The sequence below is a fragment of the Rattus norvegicus genome, chromosome 1, assembly GCF_036323735.1.
Source record: "Rattus norvegicus strain BN/NHsdMcwi chromosome 1, GRCr8, whole genome shotgun sequence".
Classification (NCBI taxonomy): domain Eukaryota; kingdom Metazoa; phylum Chordata; class Mammalia; order Rodentia; family Muridae; genus Rattus; species Rattus norvegicus.
In genome coordinates this window covers 126,173,509-126,197,335 of record NC_086019.1, presented here as the reverse complement: position 1 = coordinate 126,197,335, position 23,827 = coordinate 126,173,509, and the positions used below count along the sequence as shown (strand labels likewise).

The window sequence follows — 23,827 nt, the reverse complement described above, 5'->3', positions numbered from 1 at the left end:
TCGAGAGATCCTAGCTTATAGAAGCAAAGGTTCATAGTATGTTAAAGAGAATATTACACTCGATATAATCCATCTTCACTAATGTCTCTAAAGGGCCCTGTTTTTTCTCTCAGTGAGTCTTATCTTTTGCTCAGGCACATCGTTATTACCTGAATCCCACTTCATCTTATATTCCAGGAGCTCAGGAGCAATGCTAAGTGACCACTATGCACCTCAGTGTGATGTCTGTAGTGGGAATATTCCACCAGTTATTTCCTGAAAGAATGCAAACCTGACTGGACTATAACTTATAGAAAAGCCTTGAGTAATACACTATGGACTTGTGGGTTGACCCTCTGTGTGGTGCACTGAATATCTTTGTAAGCAGAGAGCCTCCGTGGAACCAAACTGTCATGGGTACATGTTTGGATGTGCACACACACGCCTGTATGGGCAGGAGGCTGCATACTGTGATAGGAAGGTAAGGGAGACCTCGCCACCTGAACAATGACAGAAGATGAGGCCATCCAAATGGAGAGTGGTAGCATCCTGCTTGGTCCTGGGCTTCCTTTGCAGCCTGATGTGGATTGCTCTGTCTGGCATCACCGTGCTGCCAGCTGGTGACTGGCTGCTGCTTGTTGATTACAGTTTGAAGTGCTGTGCGTCGGTCCCATGCTGCTACACAGTAAGGAAATCCAGTGTCACTCTAATGAGGTTTCTGTCCAGACTCTGGAAAGAAGAAAGACTTTTAATTAGATCAGTAGTAATTGAGCTCCCAAACCACAGAAGCCTCTCTTGGGAGAGGCAGGCACAAACGCAATTAAAAGAAGGAAAAGGCACCTGAATGGAACTCTTGCTAACTCTTAGTCTATTAGTAACAACGTCTGCCTAATAACTTGAGGCAACAGATACACATCCTGAAGAACTTAGAGATACACATGCTGAAGAACTTAGTGCTTCCCAATAATGTTGGTAATTGATCAGAAATGGGAACATTGCTGTGCTTAAAATTTATATAGCTCTAGTATCAGGGAACATTTGCTTAGAGCATGGGACACGTTAGCCTGTGTCAGTGATTTACCACTAAACATTGTGGCACATTTTAGTTTAGGAAAGTAGATGCATTTCTTGCCTTGATCAAACTGCAGTTTCTTTTGGACTCCAGTCTCGACTTGAGGACACCCTGGTGCTTTGTCCTATGTCCCTCCACACACAGCCCAATCTTCTCTTTCATAGTTGCCCAGACTTGCCCATCACACCTTCAGTGGTACCCAGTAGATGAGCATCTGAACACATGGACATCTGGGTATCAAACTCTTGCTAATTCCTTATGTATGGGCTACATTTTATCTTCCTCAAGGCAATGTTCAGTGCTCGTGTGCAATCTGAGCCACTGACTACACCCTGAGCTTTCATGCGGGGGATCAGTTTGGAGTGTGTGTTTGTCAGTGAGCCTAGCCAGGGCAATTCCTGATACAAAAATTAAAGGTGTCCACTTCTGGGCAGTTTTCATAAATACTTTTCCTGGAGAGTATTGCTTGCTAGTTTTCAGAGTCCTTTAGGTTGGAATTAAGGATTCCAAACTGACTGACATTATTCTCAATATAACTTGTCACCTTAGACGTTTTAGTTGAAATTTTTTCTTATGCATTAAGGGTGTCTTGTTTTGTATGCATGTGTATATGCACACCACTTCTGTGCCAGAGAGGGCAGAAGAGGGCATAGGATCCCATGGAAGTGGACTTACAGATATTTGTAAGCTGCTGTGTGGTGCCGGAATGGAACCAGAGTCTTTCAGAAGAGCAGCCAGTACCCTTAAGCACTGAGTGATCATTCTAGTCCTGCTCTACTAGTATTTTGCTGACACTGCTGCATGTGGCCAGCTATGAATAAAGGGCTGCTGGAAATAATTTATTTAATGAGGCTCCTTTAGATTATGTCCTAGTCAGGTTTCTGGCACTGGATTAAACACCTGAAATAATTCACTTACAAAGATAAAAAGGTTGGCTCACAGTTTTTGAGGCCCCAGTCTATGAGTTGTTTCCATTGCTTTTGGCTTGTAGTGAGACAGCGCATCATGGTGGAAAGGGAAGAGGAAGAAGGAGCTGGCATTTTAATGGCTCTGGAAAGTGCGTGTTCCATTTTACCCGAGAAACACCCCCATTGACCCAACTTGTGCTACCATCTCCCAGTAATGCCAAGGTGGTACTGGTGTCTTTGGCATGTGGGTCTCTAGGGGAGACTTAGGACCCAAGACCCAAATGTAGGAGATACCCAGTGCCTGACTCAAGCCATGGTAATTGTACTGTCCCAAACTCCTGGGTGGTGTGTAGACACCACTCCTGGCTGGATCCTATTTTGGAAATGAAGAACTGGACTTTGAAAGCAGAAAGATAGAAGTATGTTGAGCCCATTCATAAGGTTGTATTATCTTCCCAGTCCTTTGTTTACTCCTCTTGTTTGTGTTTACATTAGAGGTGTCAAGGGTCTGTCATGTTGCCAGCTGGATAGAAAAGAGGAAGGAGCCAAGACCCATGTAGGGATAGAGCAAATCCAGTGTCCCATTCAAACCTTTAATTTGGGTCAGGAACTCCATATGACATGCTTCTTTCTGGGGTGGGAGGTGTGGTATAAAAAGATAAATTACCAAGGCCTTAGCTGGCATCATTTCTGATGGTAGGCTGGCCTGATTTTAATCTTCTTCTTTATATTTTGCTGTCCTTTGTAAGTGCTCTGTAATAAATGTGTATTACTTCAGAACAAATAGAAAAACTTGACTCTGGGGAAATGCAACTGGCATAGATTTGGAAGTGCCTGGTGCATTCTAATTTCCACGCACAGCGTCAGTCCCCAAAGCCAGGTTTGTACATGAATAATTGTATCGTGGCTCCTTTTGTGAAACACCTAAGTCATATTTGTGTCATCCGTTTCTTTTTGTTTTTTTTAAGGATGAGAAGAACCAAGTTTTAACCACCAACATTTGGCTACAAATGGTAAGTTCAGATAATACTTACCTTTCCTGTTCTTGCCCTCTGTGCATGTGCCCAAACTACATTGAAAGAAATTCCTAGGAGAGCCAAGACTGATGCTCTGACCAGCGCTGGCCAAGCGAGAGTGCTGGAGGACCACGTGCAGACTGTCGTGTTTGACAGGATGGAACCAAGGCGGAGAGCCTGACACTATACTTGCTTGTATTTTGCTGCGGGATGATCTCAGGATATTTTAAAACATTGCATGCCAGAGAAATAATCAGATGCAGGGTCACATCTAGAGGTCAATGGCCTGTATGATAGCTGCCCCCTAGCTCATAAATACCGTGTGCTCCAGAGCTGCATGCTTGAAGGGAACCAAGTCACCCTTAGCCAGGATGCTCACACTCCATGCTGTGGACTAAGACTCTTCAAGAGTCTTGAAAGCATACGGGGTTAAGCATCCATGTTTTGAAAGTCCACAATCAGAAAACGCTCTGAAGCACACACATTTTGATTGTCAGAGTGACATTCAAAAATGTTTCATATTCTGAGGGCTTTAGGATTTGGAAATTTCAGATTAGGGAAAAAAATCTATGCAAACTACTCCAAAATCCCCAGTCCCCCAAACACAAAAACACTTTGGCTGCTAGCAACACACACACACACACACACACACACACACACACACACACACACACACACACACGAGATATTCATCTTGTATTTTATCCTTGAATTTTTAATTTCACACGCAGATTTCTAATCTAAATTATTTAATTGCAAAATAAATCAGTTCCATCAAATTGTAAATATTAAAATGTTAGTTTCAAATTGTCAGTCTCTAATTTAGGTGGAGTTTTTAATGCCACTGTAATTTTATGCACATATAATTCTTACAAACACAGCCCCTTCTGTCTCTCATCTATTTTACATCTGCTCCTTTCCTCTGTGTGTCTTTCTTTCTTGCTCTCACCTCCCTCTTTCTTTTCCTCTCTTCTTCCTGTTCTTTCAGGTTCATTCTTTTCACTTCTTTCCCCCTTTTTCTTTTGTTTTAAGACAGGGCCTTGTTATATTGTTCAGGGTGGTTTTGAACTCCCAGTCCTCCTGTTTCACCACCCCAGGCTCTGTGAGTACAGGCAAACATCACCATGTGTGCTTGTGCACTTACATATCTAGTGAATTTTTAAAATTAAGATTTTTGTCCTATTGCAAAATTTTATATTTGAAAACCCATTAATTATTCTAGATTTCTCTCAAATGTAAATATTTATGTAACATCATTCCTTTAGGTCATAGTACATTAAAAATAAATCTTCTGAATTGATTTAAGAATGCTAATATTGTTAAGTAATTCCCCAAAGTGATATAGATTACAAAGTTTAAACATTTTCTAATTGGGGATTCTTATCTATCAAAGAGAACACTTCACTTTAAATCGATTTTTGCATATCTATAGGTGACTTCTTATTTCTAGAAATGAGGTGCCTATGCAGTCATGGCCTTTGTTCTATCATTGCCTTACTACAAATGCAGGGGCCTGCAGAGTTGGTAATAAGTGGTCTTAGTGCAGCCCTGTTACTCAGTTCCTTAAATGTCTCTTCAACTGTGGGTCAGCTGACAGATTGATTAGTTTCTCCTTTTGTTGTTGTTGAGGGAAAACAAACATTAAAGAAACGAAACCCATCGGAGTTTTGGAAATATTTGTCTGGTAATTCACATTGACCAATGCTCTGGATTGGCACCTTGCTTGGTTCTTAAGTCAGTGGCACAAAAATAGGACACTGATAAGTTGTGGTGAGCCCGACTTGTAGTGCAGTGTCAAGAGTAGCAGTAGCCGAGGCAGAAGAGACTACTGGGTGGCTTCTGGCAGGTGAGGTTCCGGGGAACCCATGGGTAGTTGAGAAGTTAAAGCAGGTACTAGGGTGTACTTGACTACAGCAGAGCCCTCTCACTGAGCTATCTGTAAAAATAATGAGGCGCTTTGGAGACAGTCCCATGTAGGAGTTAAAACAACACAGCCTACCTGCTCATTCATGCCCTGCTCCTGGCCTCCTTTGTTTATGCCTAGATATGGTGTCCTGGAAGGCCAGCTGCAGTCTCCGGGACACTCATTCCATCTCTCACTGTCTCTTCCACAGTCATCTTAATCTAGCTGAACAGACGCCCATCTGCTCAGACTAGGGAGCCCATTCCATCAGGTTCTGGTAGCTCACCTTTCAAAACAGATCCAGCCCATGGCTCCCCGCTGTTCTCAGTCTGCCTCTCTCACCTCCCTCAGTGTAGCCTTACAGCCAGCCATCCTGTTCTGCTCTTTTTCTTCCCCAGTTGGGTGGCTTCTCAGCACAGCAGCCAGACTGACTTAAGTGAAAATGAATGCCCCTAGGCTCAGACTCTTCACCTTCGGGAGCCCTGGTCTCCCAGAATAATCTACAGCTGAAGACAGTGAGGGTCTCTTCCCTGCTTACAGAGCTCGCTCACTTTCCTTCTGCATTCTTCTTCCCTGCTCTGCTCCCTGCTGTCTTGATGTTATCCACAAATGTGGCTTAAGAATGACCTAGAACTTTGCATGTACCTAGGAAGCCACATGATGGGTTCCCTTGCTTTCTTCTGTTTTCCCAAACACGGTCACTTCAGTTGCTTCTTCCCAAACTTTCCTATGCTATATTCAGTCTGTTCTGTTTATTCCCTCCCCTGTCTCTTTTCACTGCTGTGAACAGCAGATCTCCTGTCAGACAAATGTTCTTCCACTGAGCTATGCTCCAGCCCCTAATTTGTCCTCTTTGGTGCACCTTTCTTCCAAGAAACTTCTCACCCTCTGATGCACTTAGCACTCACTCCTCCCTATGCTCCTTGCTTCCAGGTCTCTCTCCCTCTGACTGTCACAAATCTGACTATCACATATGCTAGGGTTGAGCCCCACTGTACCTCCAGATCCCTAGTCCACTGTCTCATCTGCAATAGGCACTGGATAACTTTTGTTGAAGGAATAAACAAACCCAAAACTCTACATCTACCTGGGGCAGGGGGAATAAGTATGATCCACACGTACATCAACTCCTTACATAATAATGGGGTGCTTGAGTTAGTCTACATTCTGAGAACTCTGGGAGATGATGGCTGTTTTCCTGGGACCTGTGAGGAACAAAATCAAACCACAAGCGTCACTATTTTTTTTTCTTTTCTTTCCTTTTTTCTCCCTCTGTATCTCCCTCTGAGGTTCTGATTGGCTAGTTGTTTGCTGTGTAGTTCAGGATTGCATTGAACCTGAGTTGATTCTCCTGCTTCAACGCCCCCTGCCACATACACACCCAAGGGCTGGTACTGTACCTAACCATGCCATTCTACAGACAGAAACATGTACCATGGACAGGTTGACAGGTATCTGTCCCTGTATCCACCTCCCTAGCCCACAAAACTTTATTGCTTTCAGACATGGCAAGTGTTTTTAAAGGGGGCTGGTTTCCAGGAAAATTGTAACAGAACTATTAGTGTGCTGGGTTCAAACATTGCATAAAAAACACCTGTTTTCTGAAGGGTATCACTAGAGACCTTTAGATTTCTTTGAAGCACAGGGTAGTTCTAAATAAGAGTTGCATTTGCAGAAATATCTAAAATTTCACCTTTTAAATCCCATTTACTTATTGAACTCACCACTGGGAGTGCTTACTTTGTAGAAGGCATTGACTAGAGCCATGGGAGAGCACTTAGAAATGTATTAGCCACATTTCCCCTTTCAGCCTTTTACAATCAGGCTGTGCAATTAACTCATTTAAAAAAAGGTTAAGCACTGAGAGATGATAAATGTTTGAGGAGATAGGATGCTAATTACCCTGATTTGATCATTATACATTGATATATACATGTACTATACTAGCATACTGTGCTTATAAATACGGGCAGTTGTGTGTTGATTGATTTTTAATTAATCACAAAATAAAAGTGGTCATTGTAGCAAATCCTGATGTTTCTCTGAAATATTGTAAGAATGGGTAGGTATACAGTGGAGGTCATAGGTAGGAACAGTCCTGCTCTATCAAAATGGAAAACAGTGGCCTGAGTCTTCTAAAGGGAAGCTGTGCAATGCTGGCACTACTGTGTGTTCCTGCATTTGTGCAGCCTATCCAGGTAAGCCCTGTCTTAGGCAGCTTGTGCCCTTAAGAGATTGAGTGTTGACCCCGATCTGGAAAGTGATACCTCAGGTGGTAGAGGGCTAGGACACTGCCTCCCCACTGCATTTCCAAAGACAGAAGAATCTCCAAATATAAACAATTACCATTGAAAACCATGTCCCTGTGCTCTTGCCTCAACCTGGCATTGCTTTGAGTAAGTCCACATTGCAGAATGGACCCTGAGACTTGCATGTCACCAAGGGCAGACGTGGGAGCTTCCTTGGGACAACTGGTAAACAACCATGAACTGATTTTTATTTCTGTGTTCCTTGGCCACTCACCTGCCTGGCCTGACCCAGCCTTGCTATTATACATGGATAAGAATGAGGCTTAGTGGGGAAGGAAGCAGGGCCAGAGTTCCCAGGGGAGCATCAGTGAGGGCAGGAGGCAGATGGATTGTCAGGGAATGGCTTTTAAGCACTGGGTCTCAGTTTCTGAAACCTCATTTCACTAAGTTCTGTTCTGAAATCTGATACATATAATCTTTTCTCCAGGGTGTTTCTACTCTGCAGTCAATTTTCTGCAAATTATAGATTTTTCAGTCCAGTCAAAATGGCAGAGTCACAAAAGTTTTTTAAAAATTAAATTCTCCTTGACCTACTCCTTGTGGATTTTCTTATCCTTTTTCCCAGCTGTCTTTCATTTCGCATGATTGAGATTATTCCAATAGCCTGAAGAATACTGAGTTGCTGATTTCTGAGACTCTCTTCCTATCCTGGGGGGTGGGGGGAGCTGGTGGGAGACTCCTTCCGTAGAGGTTTTATCATTTTGGGAGACTGCTAGACATCTTTGATCTAATATGTGTGAGGATATGACAGGACATTTCAGCTTCTACAGAGACACTGGAACCTTCCGGATGCACATATTTTCTTTTTTAAAACCCTACTTTTCTTTTTTAGAACATCAGCCATTTTGCCTTCGGATTTGATCATCTTTTGTACTTACTCTCTATTTTTAGACTCCTAATTCTAATTATAGTAATAATAGCATTCACATCACAGATTATTAGATTGTAAACCATAATTAGTTCTAAACTGCTTCCTTTTTAATTTTCTGCATTTATTATCTGTGGAGCAGAAATACCATGCATTGTGTTTGCACATTAGCCAGCAATATGCTGCTGGGGGCTGGATTGCAGCTGCGATCAGGTGAGTGGCACTGGGTATCACAGAGACAGAAAAACATCGGCAGGAATAGCGGGGGAATGGACTTACATTCTTCCTTTGAGTCAAAATTCTTGATCAGGTGAATTTTTACCCAAATTGGGTGATGTTTTCTGACACCAATTATATGATGTCATTTTTAATGCCCATAGCAAATCTCTAACCCAGCTGGATATCCATTTGATTCGAATTTGGTATTGTCTACCTTAGTTAAGGTCTGAATCCACAAGCTCAAGGTCTGCATCCCACGAGGCTGTTCCTACTTCGGAAACATGTTGCAAATGTGTTGCCCTGGATACCCAGTATCCATAACACTGCCTCGAACCCAAAGGTTGGACAGCCTTGGCTGTCAGGTACACACTCACTGGTATTTGCTCTAAAGGACGGTGGTCAGAAGCAGGTGTGGGAGAGGTACCAGGGCGGGTGTTGAGGGAGGAATTACCGTGTTCCTCAGGACATGCCACCCTTCTGTGCACTGGTGTGGCGCACGCACCTGGAACTTCACTGGACTTTGTATAGAAGTTTGTCTCCCTCAGTCTCCAACCCCATCTCCCAACTCTGGACTAGAGGATGAGATGGAGTTTATCATCCCTGCTCTCCAATCAGGCAGTTTGTCCTTATGGAGTCTGGCTTTCTTCCTGAAACTGTGAGAGGAGGTTCAACCTCAAAGCTGCTACATTAGCATAAACTCAGATATGGTCCAAAGGATGATTTTAGCAAAAGATATTCCTGTCACTCAGTAAGTTGCAAGAGTTTAAGAAGCTCTATACAAAGAAAACCAAATATATTTCTCATTACATTGCAATATATTTTGAAAGGAAACAAAACTATTTTTGTTCTAAAAGATTTCTACTTTTCGAGAATTTCATGCATTAGTATTGGGTATTTTATATCATTTCCAACTCTCCCTCCTCCAACTTTTCCTGTGTCCTTATCCACTACTCTTCAAATTATACTTTAACTATTACAAATACACAGACACACCGAAGAGACAGATGGAGTGAAGGAGAGAGGAAGATCACACACACACATATGAATCTTATGAGATTCCATTTATTAGTGCTCATATGTGTATGTGTGTTTAGGGCTGACCACAGGAGATTAGCTAACCTATCAGGTGGCTAGTGCCTGGTGCCTGGAGAAGACTGAGTTCTCTCTCAGTTGAATGGGGCTTTGTGTAGTTTTTCCATCCATGTTGACATGTCAGTGAGTGGTATAAATATGTCTGCTCCATCTTCTGTGATGTTCCATGAGCCTTAGATACAGGAACTGTGCTGTAGGTGAATCAGTTGGGGTAAGGAATACCACTACCGACTGTTTTCTGCATTTTGGCTGGTTTCTGTAATGATCCCTGTCTGCTTCATAAAGAAGGTTATTTGAAGAGGGATGAGAGCTACACTTATCTGTGAGTGTAAGTATTTAGGATGCAACTAGAAAGTGTACCATTTAGATAAGTGGCAGTGGTGGATTCTTCTTTAGGGCCCATGATCTCACTAGCCATTGGGTAGCTGGCTAGATTTACAGTACCAGACAGTTCCTCCTATTGAATGGGCCTTTAGTCTAACTATAGAGCCTGTAGTTACTCACAAGATGTGAGTGCCACTATTTTACCTTCAGGGCTGTCTTGCCTTGCTGGGTATTGTTCTGGTTCCCAGACTCTAAAACTAGGTAGGACTATTAACAGTTTTTAGTCCTTTGTAGTTTTCATAGCACCTTCATATATTATGAGGGCCAGGAATTTGAGAGACAGCTTCCAGGCTGTTTCTAGCTCTATTCCTCTAAGTCCTATGTCCAAGCAAAGTGTGTCATATCCTCAGAATTACATTTGACCTTCGAGTTCTGGGAGGCAACCAAGATATATATTTTTGGCATTCTTGGACTCCTTTGACTAAGAACTGGAAGAAAGGATATTTCACCTGCTCTGTCCAGCCCTGTTTTCATGCCATGTGTGTGCATGCACGCGCGCGCGTGCGCGCACACACACACACACACACACACAAACACACACACAAACATACACACATACACACACATACACACACAAACACACACACATACACACATATACACACACACACAAACACACACACAAACACACACACAAACATACACACATACACACACATACACACACACAAACACACACACATACACACACATACACACAAACACACAAACACACACATACACACATACACACACACACACACACACACACACACACCAAATTTAAATAAAAGTTCCCTGAAAACTCAAGACACGTTGATAAAGGGCCCAGGTGTTGGAGTTGTATAGGGTCTGCACAATAGTACATTACATACATTCTATACTACCACCTCCCCTTTCCCTCTGTAACCTTACAACCCATACACTCTTCATTCTAGGGCTATTAAGGAATATCGCTTTCTGGCTCATCATGTGGTTTCTCAGGGGCTGACATATTGAAAGGTTGCTAAATGCTCTCCATGCAGAGATATGCTTTGAGCTCCTATCCCCATTGACCCAAGATCTAAGTGGCAGGAAATGGTTTGAAAACACACATCCATTTTTCCTAAAGCCTGACTACAAAAACATTCTAAATTTTTTTCTAGAAAGTTCCCAATAGGCTCCCATGTTGTGTTAGCATTCCCTACTACATCCCTCATGCTTCTTTTTTTTTTTTTTTTTTTTTTTTTTTTTTTTTTTTTGGTTCTTTTTTTCGGAGCTGGGGACCGAACCCAGGGCCTTGTGCTTCCTAGGTAAGCGCTCTACCACTGAGCTAAATCCCCAGCCCCATCCCTCATGCTTCTTACACTATTGTTTGTACCTCAGGTACTGGAGATGCTATAGCCCTGTACAATGTAGTATTCTATAAAGTGAAAGCAACCGTTTGTTGCTTGCCTATAAGACCTGCAGGCATGGTCTCATTTTAGCCTGAGGGGATGTGTACACATGGGAAATTGTAGCTCAGAGAAGATAAGTCAGGCTCCTGCATTCTCACAGCAAATCTCAAAGCCCAGGTTTGTTTGGTTCCAAAGTTTCTTGCAGCTATTTCTCTCCACTACTTGACAGGTCAGGTTGGTTTTCACATCAGAGAAAATAGCATGCACACATCAGCACCTTCAGAGACCGCATCTGGTCTGTGTTGTTATGTCTGAAGGCTTGTAGTCCAGAGATATTGCTTTAGAAGAACCTATCCTGGAGCAACCCAGAGGTTTATTTACGTCAGGTCTGGTGACACAATTGAGTCTTGACTCAGTGGCCAACTTAAATCCAGAGCAGTCAGAGCTTTCTTCTGTTACGACATCGACAAACTTGGATTGTGGTGAGGCAGAAGCCGCACATGCAGCGCTGAGCGGGCAGAATAATAGTGATGTCACCTGCTACAAGGCTGTGGACCATCCACAACAGACTGTGCCCAGAAGCTAGGGGATGTGAGGAAAGATGGGAGGTGTGAGGCAGCTCTGGTATGCTACTACTAAGTGGTCTTGAGTTTGAACATCTAAGTGATCCCACTAACTGACTTCCCCACTCATCTGCCTGTTGAGTCATCAGGCTTAGGGGATAGGTCCTTGTCTGTCATGCCAGCATGCCTTCAAGGGTAGTTCTTGGAACCCCAGCCCCTATGGGTACAATATTGATCACTGTAATTAACTCAGGGCAGCATTCCAGGGTTAAGAATAAGACAGACATGCATTGACAAGGAAGCAGGGGAGAGAACTGAAGGGGAGCCTAGAGCCAAGAACATCCAGGTGGAGCAGGCTGTTACAAACATGGTTCAGCGAACCACTTGAATGAGCCAGGGCTTCCTCGGTGTTCCATTCCCACAAATCTCATCAGCTGCGGACCCTGTAGGACAGATGTTGAGGTTCCAGCAATGTTGCTGCATGCTGAGTTAACTTAATATCCTTGTTTGCTGAGGTCCCCAGTTGTCCTCTGACTTTAGATTACTCCACTTCTGAAGTAGACTTTTAGAACACTGCGGGTCCTCCAGAGGATAGCCCGACCTTTGAGACCTGTCCATGGATTTTTGTTGCCAGAATTAGTAGCTGTAGACCTACAACACTCGTCTGTATATTCCAAGCTCAGTAGCTCTGACAACCTGGTTCCTTCCACTTGAGTATTGTTTTATAACTTTACAACAAACACACATGATCAGAAATCAAATGGAGATTGCTATACAACTGAAGCTTTTATATGTCTCTTAGCATAAATATGTGGATAAGTTTCAGGGCACAAATGAGAATGTGTTTGACTATGGGGAGCACTCTGGTTCTAGATGGAGGTATAGCACTCCAAGCCTTCCTAAATCCTGGAAAGCCTGGATCTTGCCACATGAATGTCAATAGCAACACATTCGAGTTGGTGGGTCCTTTGCTGCCAGGCCTGAGATCTAAGGCTGGTTTCCTGTCAGTAGTCAGAGACTCTATGGTGCTATCTCTGCCATCTTGGTCCTGGGTATGGCTAGAGGTACCTGATTATCAGAAACAGGACTGTAGGCCTTTCCGGGGTTGGAGATCACTCAGGAAGGCCTGACCCTGAGTTGTACTCACTGTTGTACTCAGGAGTCCTCATCCCTGTGTCTGTGTTCTGCTGCTGAGGCCCAGGCTTTGAGGTGTCAGCTTGTAGTATCAAAAGCAGCGACTATAAGAAAAAATAAAAAATAATTTTAAGGGTGCCCGCAGAAGTTCTGAGAGGTTCTGCTTAATGGAAACAAATGGCTGGCGTTTCTATAGTTTGGTTTTGATTCCAGTTGCAATAAATGAATTTATTATTTTTTCAAGATGCCCTTTCAGGGAAAACTTGGAAAGCAGAACCATTATTCATTTGGCTAGAAGTAACCAGTCCATTGGGGGAGGAGAAGCCTAAGGCTAGAGGTGTGCAGTGAGTTGGAATTGGCTTTAATGCCATCATACGAACGTGGTCATGGTGACAGCAGGTCCCCAAATGCGATTTTTTATGCTAGTCTGAATCATTTTTGAAGGGATTATTTAATTCCCAGTTTCCTTACACTTTATAGATAACAACTTAGTCATGAAATAATGTCTGAATTCTTTTTGGCTTTGAACTTTCCTAATAATTTCTTATAAGAAATACAAGTAAGCCAGTGAAGAACTTGTCACTAATTCTCTATCTTTGTCAGTCTTGGACAGATCACTATTTGCAGTGGAACATGTCTGAGTACCCCGGAGTGAAGAATGTTCGTTTTCCAGATGGCCAGATTTGGAAACCAGACATTCTCCTCTATAACAGGTAAGCACGCCTGACAGATGGGAAACAATCTTCACTTGCATGCATGGGGCGATAAAGCATATTTGAGTATTTTACAGAAAAGCTGGCTGTGTTATCTTTAATTTGGAACCATTGCTCCTTTTGAGGCTTTCCAAGTGGGCAGATCTCTGGGAGGCTGCTCTGTCCCTCTGCTGGTATTTGTGTCTAAGTTTAGGTTGTCTCTCCTTCTGCCAGAAATGTCCTGTCCAAAGGGCTGAACTATAGATACATAAAGGTGTTCACCATTTATAGCAATGTAAAGCATTCTTAAGGCAGTCACTTTGCTATCTGAATGGCAACCATTACAACCCACAGAAGAAGGTGCCAGACAGCATGTGCATTGGAGACTACAGTTAAGACCTAGGTTCTCATCTGACTTTTTCCCCATTGTTCAGTGGGTGTCAGTTGCATTTTGACCAAGATCTGCAGAACATGCTTCTCAGAGAAGCATGTGCACAGGCTGGAGAAGATCTAAGAGTCAGGTAATATAGATGACAGTCATGTTTTTATATTAGGGGTGAAAGATAAAGGGCTTCATTTGTAATTCAAGGAAATGTGATTTGTAGACAAGATGGCTAAAAAAATTAAGTATTAGGCAGGTTTGAGTTCTAGAGGTGGCAAAATTCCTTGTCATAGCTGTGTAGACTTACTAATGGAGCTTCAAACATGTCAATGCCAAACAAGATGACCAGTATGATGTCATACAAAGGGGAAGGTCCCAAAAGATGATTGTTTCTTTGCTCCTGTTTTTTGGAACAGGAGGAACCCATGTGCTCCTGACTTAGAGTACCGTGATTGCCCACCACTGCTCAGTGCTCCTTCAGAGAAAGTCTAGGGGAGGTGATTTGTTCCACTTGCTACTTCTAAACCCTGGGCAGTTCAATTTCTTGTATTCACATTTAATTGCTTTCTGCCTTTCCCTTGGATGGTTGAATGTGCTTCTAGAAGAAAGTCACCTTCTCGTTTGCTGCTGCTGTCAGCTTCTTAAAGGAAGTTCAGATAGCTGAGCTCACCATATATCCAAGGTTAGAATAACTGGTCCTTTATTGAGTGGTTGAGGCAGCTGAACTTTGGGTCATCCATTTCCTGGAGACTGCACTGATATTCTGGGTCTGCTATAGAATAGTGCCACTGGCTACTGTCTTAAATAGCAGACATTTGTGTGCTCATGGTTTTGGAGGTCAGGCTTGGCTTCTGTATCTTTGTACTGGGATTGTATCAGCCTTCTCACTGTGTCTATATATTGTCCTCTGTGATATCTGGTATCCTAATGTATTGCCAGAACACTAGCCTAGTGACCTCCTTAACTTTAAATACTGTGCACGTGCGTGTGCCTGTGCTGTTGGGCTCTTACTATATAGTAAAAGATAGCCTGGAACCTGTGACCTTCTTGTTTCTACTTTTTAAGTGCTGTGCTTCCAAGCATGCAACACCACACCTAACTCTTAATTGACTCTTCTGGGCCTGTCTCTAAATGCAGTCCCATTTTCAGGTACTAGGGTTTAGAATTTAAATGTTAAAATGTGTGGAGAAACAATTTAGATTTGTAAGGAAGCCTTTGTAGTGCAAACAGCATACCTAATGGGGTCCTCAGCAAAGGGAGGGACATTCAGCACCAACATTCAGTGGCAGTTGTGCATTTATTTGTGGGAGGAGGGTGATGTCACTTATCAATTAAAACTGTGTTTCGTAGTTCCTGGTGAGTTTTATCTGAAAGTATGAATATGTTTCTAAACATAGTAGAATTTCAATAATGAGGCAATGAAAGATGGTTTTATGGCTATAAGACTGTTAAGTCTAAAACATGAAGTGTTTGATGATCTCAAACTTCTGGCTAATTGAGAGTTACTAATTATTCTACATAATTAATTTCAAGGATCATGGCTAGAACAGCTTCCACCTGACATGTGTCCCGCACAGTACACAAACCATAGTCTAGAATCTGGCTTGCATATGACCAGTTAGCAGCTTCCCTGGTATTTTTTCCATGCGCCTATTGATCACAGTGTCACTGTCTCTTATGGAGCTCAGAGGGGCCACCTCATTGCTTCCTTTAGTTTTTCTACACAATCAATATTATTGACTGAATCTGAAATCCTTAACACAGGCTCATGTTTTGAAAGCTTGATTTACAGCTGATGATGCTGTTATGGGAATTTCTGGAAACTTTGGGAAATAAGCCTAATTGGAAGGAATATGTCACTAGGAGGGGTTCTTCATCACTTCCTGTCCATCACTATGGGACTGTGAAATGTAATATGGTCCCCAGTTGAGCTAAGGCTAGAAGCCCTGGAGACCCTGAAGGGATGGTAGGAGTTTTGCCTGCTCCCGGGCACCAGGCCCCTGTCACTAGCTGCACTCCACCCCCAATAGATTTGTGGCCATCAGTCACATAAGTGCAATGCCTTACATGTAGAGGACATGGCCTGTACATAGACTCAAGACAGATCTCCATGCTACTGAAGTACATAGAGGTCTGGAGGGTTTAGCCAATAAACTTCCCTTCTTAGACACTCCTCCCTGCAAAAGGTATTTAATTTCAGGCCCACCCTGAGAAGTGGGGTATGGTTTTATACATCCACTTTCCCCCATGGCAATAAGTGCCTTAAAAATCATACATTGCCTCTTCCCATTGGGATCCTCCATGGGGAGCCATGGAGAGGGTCTTCGCTTATAGAGCCACCATCTAGTCTCCCATAGAAGGCCTCTCTACAGTCCCAGCCACAACCGCCATCAAGCCCACCACTGTCAAGCCAAGGACAGTCATGATGGGACCAGCCACAGCTCCCATTCTCTCCTCTCTGCCACCCTCCCACACCCCTCCCTCTGCCCCAGGCCAGATCCAGCCCTCAGGCCCAGATTCTGTACTCAACTCTTCTTTGACTTCCAGCAGCACCTGGGTGTCCAGGAGCCTGGGAACCCCGTCACCCCAGACTCTTCACAGGCCCAGGCCCAGGGATCCCCGAGCCAGCTCCTGCTGTCCTGCAGTTCAAACTGCGTTTCCCACCACCCGGCTCCGGCACCTCCCCCTCCCCAGAGGTGTCCCAGGGCTTCCCTACAGCCCAACACTTGACCCATGGCAGAGCAGATACAGGACCCGCAACCCTACACTCCACTTTTGATTTCTGGTACCCTGTGACATGAACATCTGCCTCTTATCAGAAGCTCCTGAAACCATGATGTTCTGTTCAGTCTTTTTAGTCCAAGTAGCCATGAAGTAAACCTTCCGAGATGATGAGCCAAAAGAAATAGCTCCTTCCTTAAGTTGTTTCAGGTCTTTTTTCCAGCCCATCATTAAAGTAACTAATGCTGAGGGACATACAAGTTCTGTGATAAATCAGATGTTAGATATCTTGTATACCCAGAATGTAAAATGCACAGATTACAAAGACTTTTATTTAAGCCAAACGTAGACTTGTATCATTTTTCTATTGCTATAAAACAAACAACCTCAAACTGAGGGGCTTGAAAAATCTCAGACTCTGGCTTTATTATTCTGGTGATGCTTTGTCCTGTCCAAACCGATCTGCTTACGTGTTTGCTGCATGTGGCATTGGTGTACTGCAGTAGGGGTAGGGACTGAGCCTCTCAGTAGGGGCTGGGGGACACACACTACTGTCCTGGGCTGCTGGCAAGGATGACAGCAATGAGAGAGGACCACACCACCTTGGTTTATTTCTCAGTACTTTTCTACAGGTCTAGGTATCCCCAGTTTGATGGCTAGGGGCATTTTAAGAAGAACTAAGTAGGGGCTGTCATTCATCTAAGACTGAACACAGACTCCCATAGCAGCCACTTACTCCATTCTGTTGCTCAGAGTAGACAGCAGTTCAGCCTATTCTTGCCCTTTGTCCCCAAATCTTCAAGCTTTCAGAGTTTTACCCATTTTCCTCTTTAGGTGTGTTATGGGTATTCTCCTGAGTTCACTATGTGCCTCCCCTTCCTGCACACTCAAGAGAAGTAGACTGATTTCACTTCCCTTGCCTGTTCTCCACAAATTGTCCCTTTGTCTTCACATGTGTAATGTAGCATGTGTGCCACTCTCAAAACATACATCTACATACATATGCACACTGTAAAAAGGAATGACAAAAGATAAATAAAATAAAGGAAAGAAATCACATTAGCAACATAGAAAACAAGCGAAAGAGTCAGACAACCAACACCAGAGATAGCAAGCACAGGCTTGGCTTCAGTAACGTCTCACCTTTAAGTATTCTATAGTGGGTGATTTTGAGAATGGTAAGCTTAATACTTCCTGTCTGTTTCAGGCACTCAGAATACTATGTTCTGCCCGTAGATATACTATGGTTCATCCACATATGGATGAAGGTGTTGGGGCCTGTTCCCAAAGAAAGAAGTTAAGATGTCATCATTCTTGAAGATAATGTTAGGGCATCTGGAGATGTCTTGCAACCATAGCAAATTCCTTGTTCCACTTTCGTGTCTGAGTCCATGTGTGTCACACTATGGTTTTGAGATTGAATGTGTTTAAGGGGATCATTGTAAAACAGATATTTCTAGATATCGAGATATTTCTAGAATGGGCAGATGCATTTTCTTGATGGATGGGGAACCAGTGGTGGGCTGCCAGCCAGCTGGACTGCTGTGAGGAAAGGATAGGCATTAATAAGAGCTCTGCCTGATGCTGACTCCAGTAGTTTCTCCTTCGCTTTATGCTGCTTCGCTTGGGCTCATCAATTCAAGGATTTTCTGAACACAATCTAGTACAAAATGAGCTAGACAATTACAGATGCCTTGTCAGAGTTTCCCCTTTTTGGATGGCGTTAAATGCCTTTCTGCTGTCAGTAGTCGTTTTCCTAAAGGGAATTCTGTATGATGACGTAGAGGTGGCCCCTGCCCCTACAACTGCAAACAAATGTCTCAACCTTTCTGGGAATCTTCTTCTTTTAATTGCCTAGTAAGAGAAAATTTTAGTAATAATGGGAAATTTTTAGTGAATATATTTAAAGATGTATTTGATAGCTCTGATTTTGAGAGCAGCACTTGTGGTCAGCCTTCTCTTTCAGAGACTGTAAGGAGCTGTGTTTGCACATCTGTAGGCAAATATCTTTCTTCCCATGTCCGTGGTTCCTCTTAGTTGATGGCAAAGTCACAGAGATGACTGTGCTCCAGCATGTTATAGTGTCTCATAGTGCTAACAAATGACACATCATTGGAACAGAATGTTTCTCCCTGTGAAGAGTCTCATATTCTTTTCGAATAAACTCAAGATTGGAATGTCAGTGCATGTGGTTTATTAGGGAAGTGATACCAAGAAGTTTTGGGTAGGAAGGCAAGCTTGATGGGAAAGGTTGGTGAAAGCAAGCCTCCGTGTGGCAGCTGGGCCTTGCCCAGTAGGAAATGTCATGTTCCCATCTCACATTGCTTTGAGAAACCTAGGACTAGGGTTTATGCAAAGCTGCTAGCTCCCCGGAACTCTTACCAGCTTGCCCTAATACATGTAAGCCTCTGGAGAGGCAGCTGTCAAGGCCTTGGGTGTAGGAAATACAGTTGTCTCTGTTGTTTTTCCAATTTTACCCTAAAGGTCCACCCTTATGTTGCCCAGCATAATTATAGACCCAAACTCAGCTTCCAGTGGAGATCACAGCAGCAGAGGGAAGCATTGTGAATGGCCAGGGGACTTCTCAGGATAGGCTTCTTGGAGTAGGTTGGGTGTTTGTAGGTAGGCAACACACAAGGAAGGTATCAGAGAGAACTGGGAGCCCCAGGTCTGTATCTCAGTAGGTGTTGCCTGTTCCACCATGGGCTGGAATGTGTTTACAGAGGTTCCACATGGGTTCATAAGTGAAATGGGATCTTAGGGAGTGACCACTTAGTGTTATGAGAATTCACACCTCTGAAATCATGGTACTTGGAAATAGAAGTGAGGTTGGTCTATTAGTGAACAAAGCCTTACAAGTCAGGGGTGAGGCCCTGGTAGGGCCAAGGACATGTCTCAGTAATTACCAGGATAGTTCTGGGAAGCAGCAGAAATCTGTTTTTGCCTGTTTTAGCATTATGGTGTTGGCAGTATCTGCCTTATCAAATATTCCCATCTACTGGAGGGGGCTCTCTTTCTAAACTGCAGGTAGAAAGCAGTGGCATGTTTTACAGAGGTGAGAGCAGCTAGCCAATCTATATTTACACCTCCAGGCTCATTTTCCAAACGGTTTATCATGGCTTTCCCTGGCGGCTGGTACTGTTTGCTTTTCATTTGTTGCCTCCTTCAACCAATATTGAATGAAGGTCCCACACCACACTGCCATTTCACATTGTATGATAAACTGAGGATGCAGTATTATCAAACCAGATTAAGTCCCTGCCCTATAGAGAAAGGTAGAGAGCATGTGACAGACTGTAGGTGCTCCCAGAAAAGCAGCAGGGATGGGGGCAGTTGGACTGGAGTCAGAGTCAGGAAAGAAACTTTTACAATAGTGTGTCAAGGAGAGAAAAGTTAGAGCAGTAGGGCAAAGACTTGTCCACAGTGTTCCTGAGAGATAATCAAAGGTGTTGGGCTGCATCTCTCCCTAGCCACTGGGGTCCCCTAGTGCTGCCAGCAAGCCATTCAGGGGACACAGAACACAGTCCATGATATGGCTCCCAGCCTGTGTTTCCCCAGGTGAGAAACAGCAGGATCTGGGATGGATGTTGTGCTTCCCTGTCTCCTGTGTACCCAGACACCTCTGGGAGCCTGGGGCAGTTGAGAACAGGGGTCTGTGGGTACACGCCAGACTGGGGAAGGGGATGGCTGAACCAGGGACGAAGTAGAATCCAGTTCTGAGTGAGTGCAGAGAGTATGGAAGGGCTGGAAGAGAGAAGGCCTTCTCCAGGAGATTTAAGTGAGGCTCTTTACGAAGAAGGCCTCCTGCCCTCTACCTTCACCCCCATGGCAATTCTTGATAAAGGAGATGACCTTGCTTGTCCAAACAGCTTTATTTGATGGTGGATTTGAATGCATATATCTTATCAGGGTGAACCAGGGATTAAATACCCTTTGTGGGAGGAATGCCCAGGAAAGAAACCTCATTGACTAAACACTCAGGGCCTATCTAGATACCTTATTAGCATGGAGAACTCCAGGTTTTTATGCTATGTGACTGATTGTCATGGTTCTCTCAGTGGTGTGTCATGGTTACTTGTTCCAGATCAGGTCTTTGTCAAGGAGCAGTCTTCATGCCTACCATTCTCAATTCTGAGATTTCCCTGGGGTTCAGGCTTACTCAACCTTACCAGTTGAGTAAGGTGCCATGGTCCACTTCCCCCATGTAAAGGATGTTGAGATACCCAGGGTCTATTGATAGCTCCTCTCAGTGTGCTCTCTGAACCAGCTGGCTCTCTGCCTTTACAATGGACTGTACCTATTGTCTGAATACTGTCAACTTTGCAGATAGCAAAACAAATGAGTGTAGTCCATGGGAAAGCATATGGATTCTGTATGGTGAGTGACTGTCTCTCTTTACGGGTCAAGTGAGACTTCCCGGTTGGCTGTGCGTGTGTCTCCTTTCTGGATGCACCTCCGAATTGTTTGCTATGCTTTGCTGTTTGTTTGGCAATGAATGACTTAAATGTCCTCTTTGACAAATGCCCCATTTATATTTGTGCAAGTATCATCATTTTTAAAGGAAAATGTATCTATTTTATGACCCTGAGACAAGAACATGTCCCTGAATCTATTATAGGAATAAAAGGGACCTGTGCGGCCAAAAGAATTGGATAGTAGGATAGGATCAGCAGCTGGAGAGAGAGAAAGTTAGGAACAGGATGGAGAATGAGGACCCAGGGTGGGGAGGGCCTGACTTTGTGAGTGGAACGGGATTGGTTGATCTTTTTAATGGCATTTCTGTTTCATTTCTTTTTTGCTCTGAATAATTTGCATGGCTTTTTCATAGTTTCCTTTCCCCTTGCTGTCAATTGGTAGCCATTAGGTGACCTTGTACAAAAGTTACTCTGTGTTCTTCTGCACTGTACACATACCCTGCTCGTGGCAGTAAGCCTATGTTACTTCTCTTGATTCTCTCAGTAATTTGGAGAAAACAATGAGGCATGTTAGTGGCATTGCCATGTGTCCCTGTGAGCCCAGTTGATTCAGACTGACTAGAAGCTGTTGTGGATGCCACTGATACCTATCACTATGTGACTCTTAGCATTGCCTACCCTGTTTTGCAGCTTCTGGGAAAGTTCCTGTGGTATCAGCTGAGCTCGAGTTGTCTTGACTTGTGACTTCAACATATTGGAGCCTAGTCCTGTTTACTGGGCACTTGCTTGGTGCCAGGGCTTTTTGTCCTTGCTAGACCATAAAGTTGGCATGCTCATACATACTTCTTAAAGGCAGAAACCGGTACACAGAGATGATTAGTCCTTTGCCTACAGTCACACAGCTAACTTTTTGGCAGTATATCATCTAGTTTACTACTGCTCATGCCTCTGGTCCGTCTAAACAGTGAATGTTTTAGTGTATATAAAGTTTTAGAACTCCTGGGTTTTAAATTTTTATGAGTTGAGTTGCATAATTGGGAGAATATTGATTATAACAATTTAAGTTTAGTTAATTTTTTGTCATTTTAACAAATTGTCTTAGTTACTTTTCTATTGCTGTAATAAGACACCATGACCAATATAAAAGAAAAAGTTTATTTGGGGTTCACAATTGCATAGAGTTAGAGTCCACGACCATCCTGGCAGGATGCATGGTAGCATGCCAGCAGGAATGGTGCTTGAGCAGTAGCTAAGAATTCAGACCTTAAGATATAACCATAAGGTAGAAAGAGATCTACCTGGACCAGGTGCTTTTATGAAATTTCAAAGCCAGCCACCAGTAACACACCTGCTCCAACAAGGTCACATCTCTTAATCCTTCTCAAACAAATCCACCAACTGGAAACCAAGGGTTTAAATATATGAGCCTACTGAAGCCATTCTCATTCAAACCACAACATACATGTATATACAACTTTTAAAAAGAACAGGTTTATTTTGGCTCATGGAATTGGAGGTTTCAGCCCATGACCAATTGGCCTCATTCCTTTGAGCTTCTGGTGGCACACATCATGGTGATAACATGGAGAGGAACACAGACCCGCTGGGGTCCCACAGTCTTTCTTAAGTGCAGGTAACAGTATCTAAAACCTTGAAACAGAACCCGCCCTTTAACAATGTCCGTCTCCTTGTAAAGCGGAAAAAGCTACTGGTCCGAAACATACAGGAAATCCAGGACTCAATGAGAAGATCAAACCTAAGGATAATAGGTATAGAAGAGAGTGAAGACTCCCAGCTCAAAGGACCAGTAAATATCTTCAACAAAATCATAGAAGAAAACTTCCCTAACCTAAAAAAAGAGATACCCAAAGGCATACAAGAAGCCTACAGAACTCCAAATAGATTGGACCAGAAAAGAAACACCTCCCGTCACATAATTGTCAAAACACCAAACGCACAAAATAAAGAAAGAATATTAAAAGCAGTAAGGGAAAAAGGTCAAGTAACATATAAAGGGAGACCTATCAGAATCACACCAGACTTCTCGCCAGAAACTATGAAGGCCAGAAGATCCTGGACTGATGTCATACAGACCCTAAGAGAACACAAATGCCAGCCCAGGTTACTGTATCCAGCAAAACTCTCAATTAACATTGATGGAGAAACCAAGATATTCCATGACAAAACCAAATTTACACAATATCTTTCTACAAATCCAGCACTACAAAGGATAATAAATGGTAAAGCCCAACATAAGGAGGCAAGCTATACCCTAGAAGAAGCAAGAAACTAATCGTCTTGGCAACAAAACAAAGAGAATGAAAGCACACAAACATAACCTCACATCCAAATATGAATATAAAGGGAAACAATAATCACTATTCCTTAATATCTCTCAATATCAATGGCCTCAACTCCCCAATAAAAAGACATAGATTAACAAACTGGATACGCAACGAGGACCCTGCATTCTGCTGCCTACAGGAAACACACCTCAGAGACAAAGACAGACACTACCTCAGAGTGAAAGGCTGGAAAACAACTTTCCAAGCAAATGGTCAGAAGAAGCAAGCTGGAGTAGCCATTCTAATATCAAATAAAATCAATTTCCAACTAAAAGTCATCAAAAAAGATAAGGAAGGACACTTCATATTCATCAAAGGAAAAATCCACCAAGATGAACTCTCAATCCTAAATATCTATGCCCCAAATACAAGGGCACCTACATACGTAAAAGAAACCTTACTAAAGCTCAAAACACACATTGCACCTCACACAATAATAGTGGGAGATTTCAACACCCCACTCTCATCAA

At 43.2% G+C, this 23,827-nt stretch overlaps 1 protein-coding gene across 2 annotated transcripts in view; it reads left to right on the top strand.

Annotated features, from left to right (window-relative positions):
* Window positions 1-23,827, top strand: part of Chrna7 (cholinergic receptor nicotinic alpha 7 subunit) — a 125,757-nt gene that overhangs the window by 51,846 nt on the left and 50,084 nt on the right. The window contains exons 3-5 of one of the 2 annotated variants that reach the window (XM_063281670.1): window positions 2,928-2,972; window positions 13,406-13,515; window positions 13,929-14,015. In XM_063281670.1, the coding sequence (XP_063137740.1) occupies window positions 2,928-2,972; window positions 13,406-13,515; window positions 13,929-14,015 (242 nt within the window). The remainder of the gene's footprint in view (window positions 1-2,927; window positions 2,973-13,405; window positions 13,516-13,928; window positions 14,016-23,827) is intronic. The other variant, NM_012832.4, reaches the window with a different exon arrangement.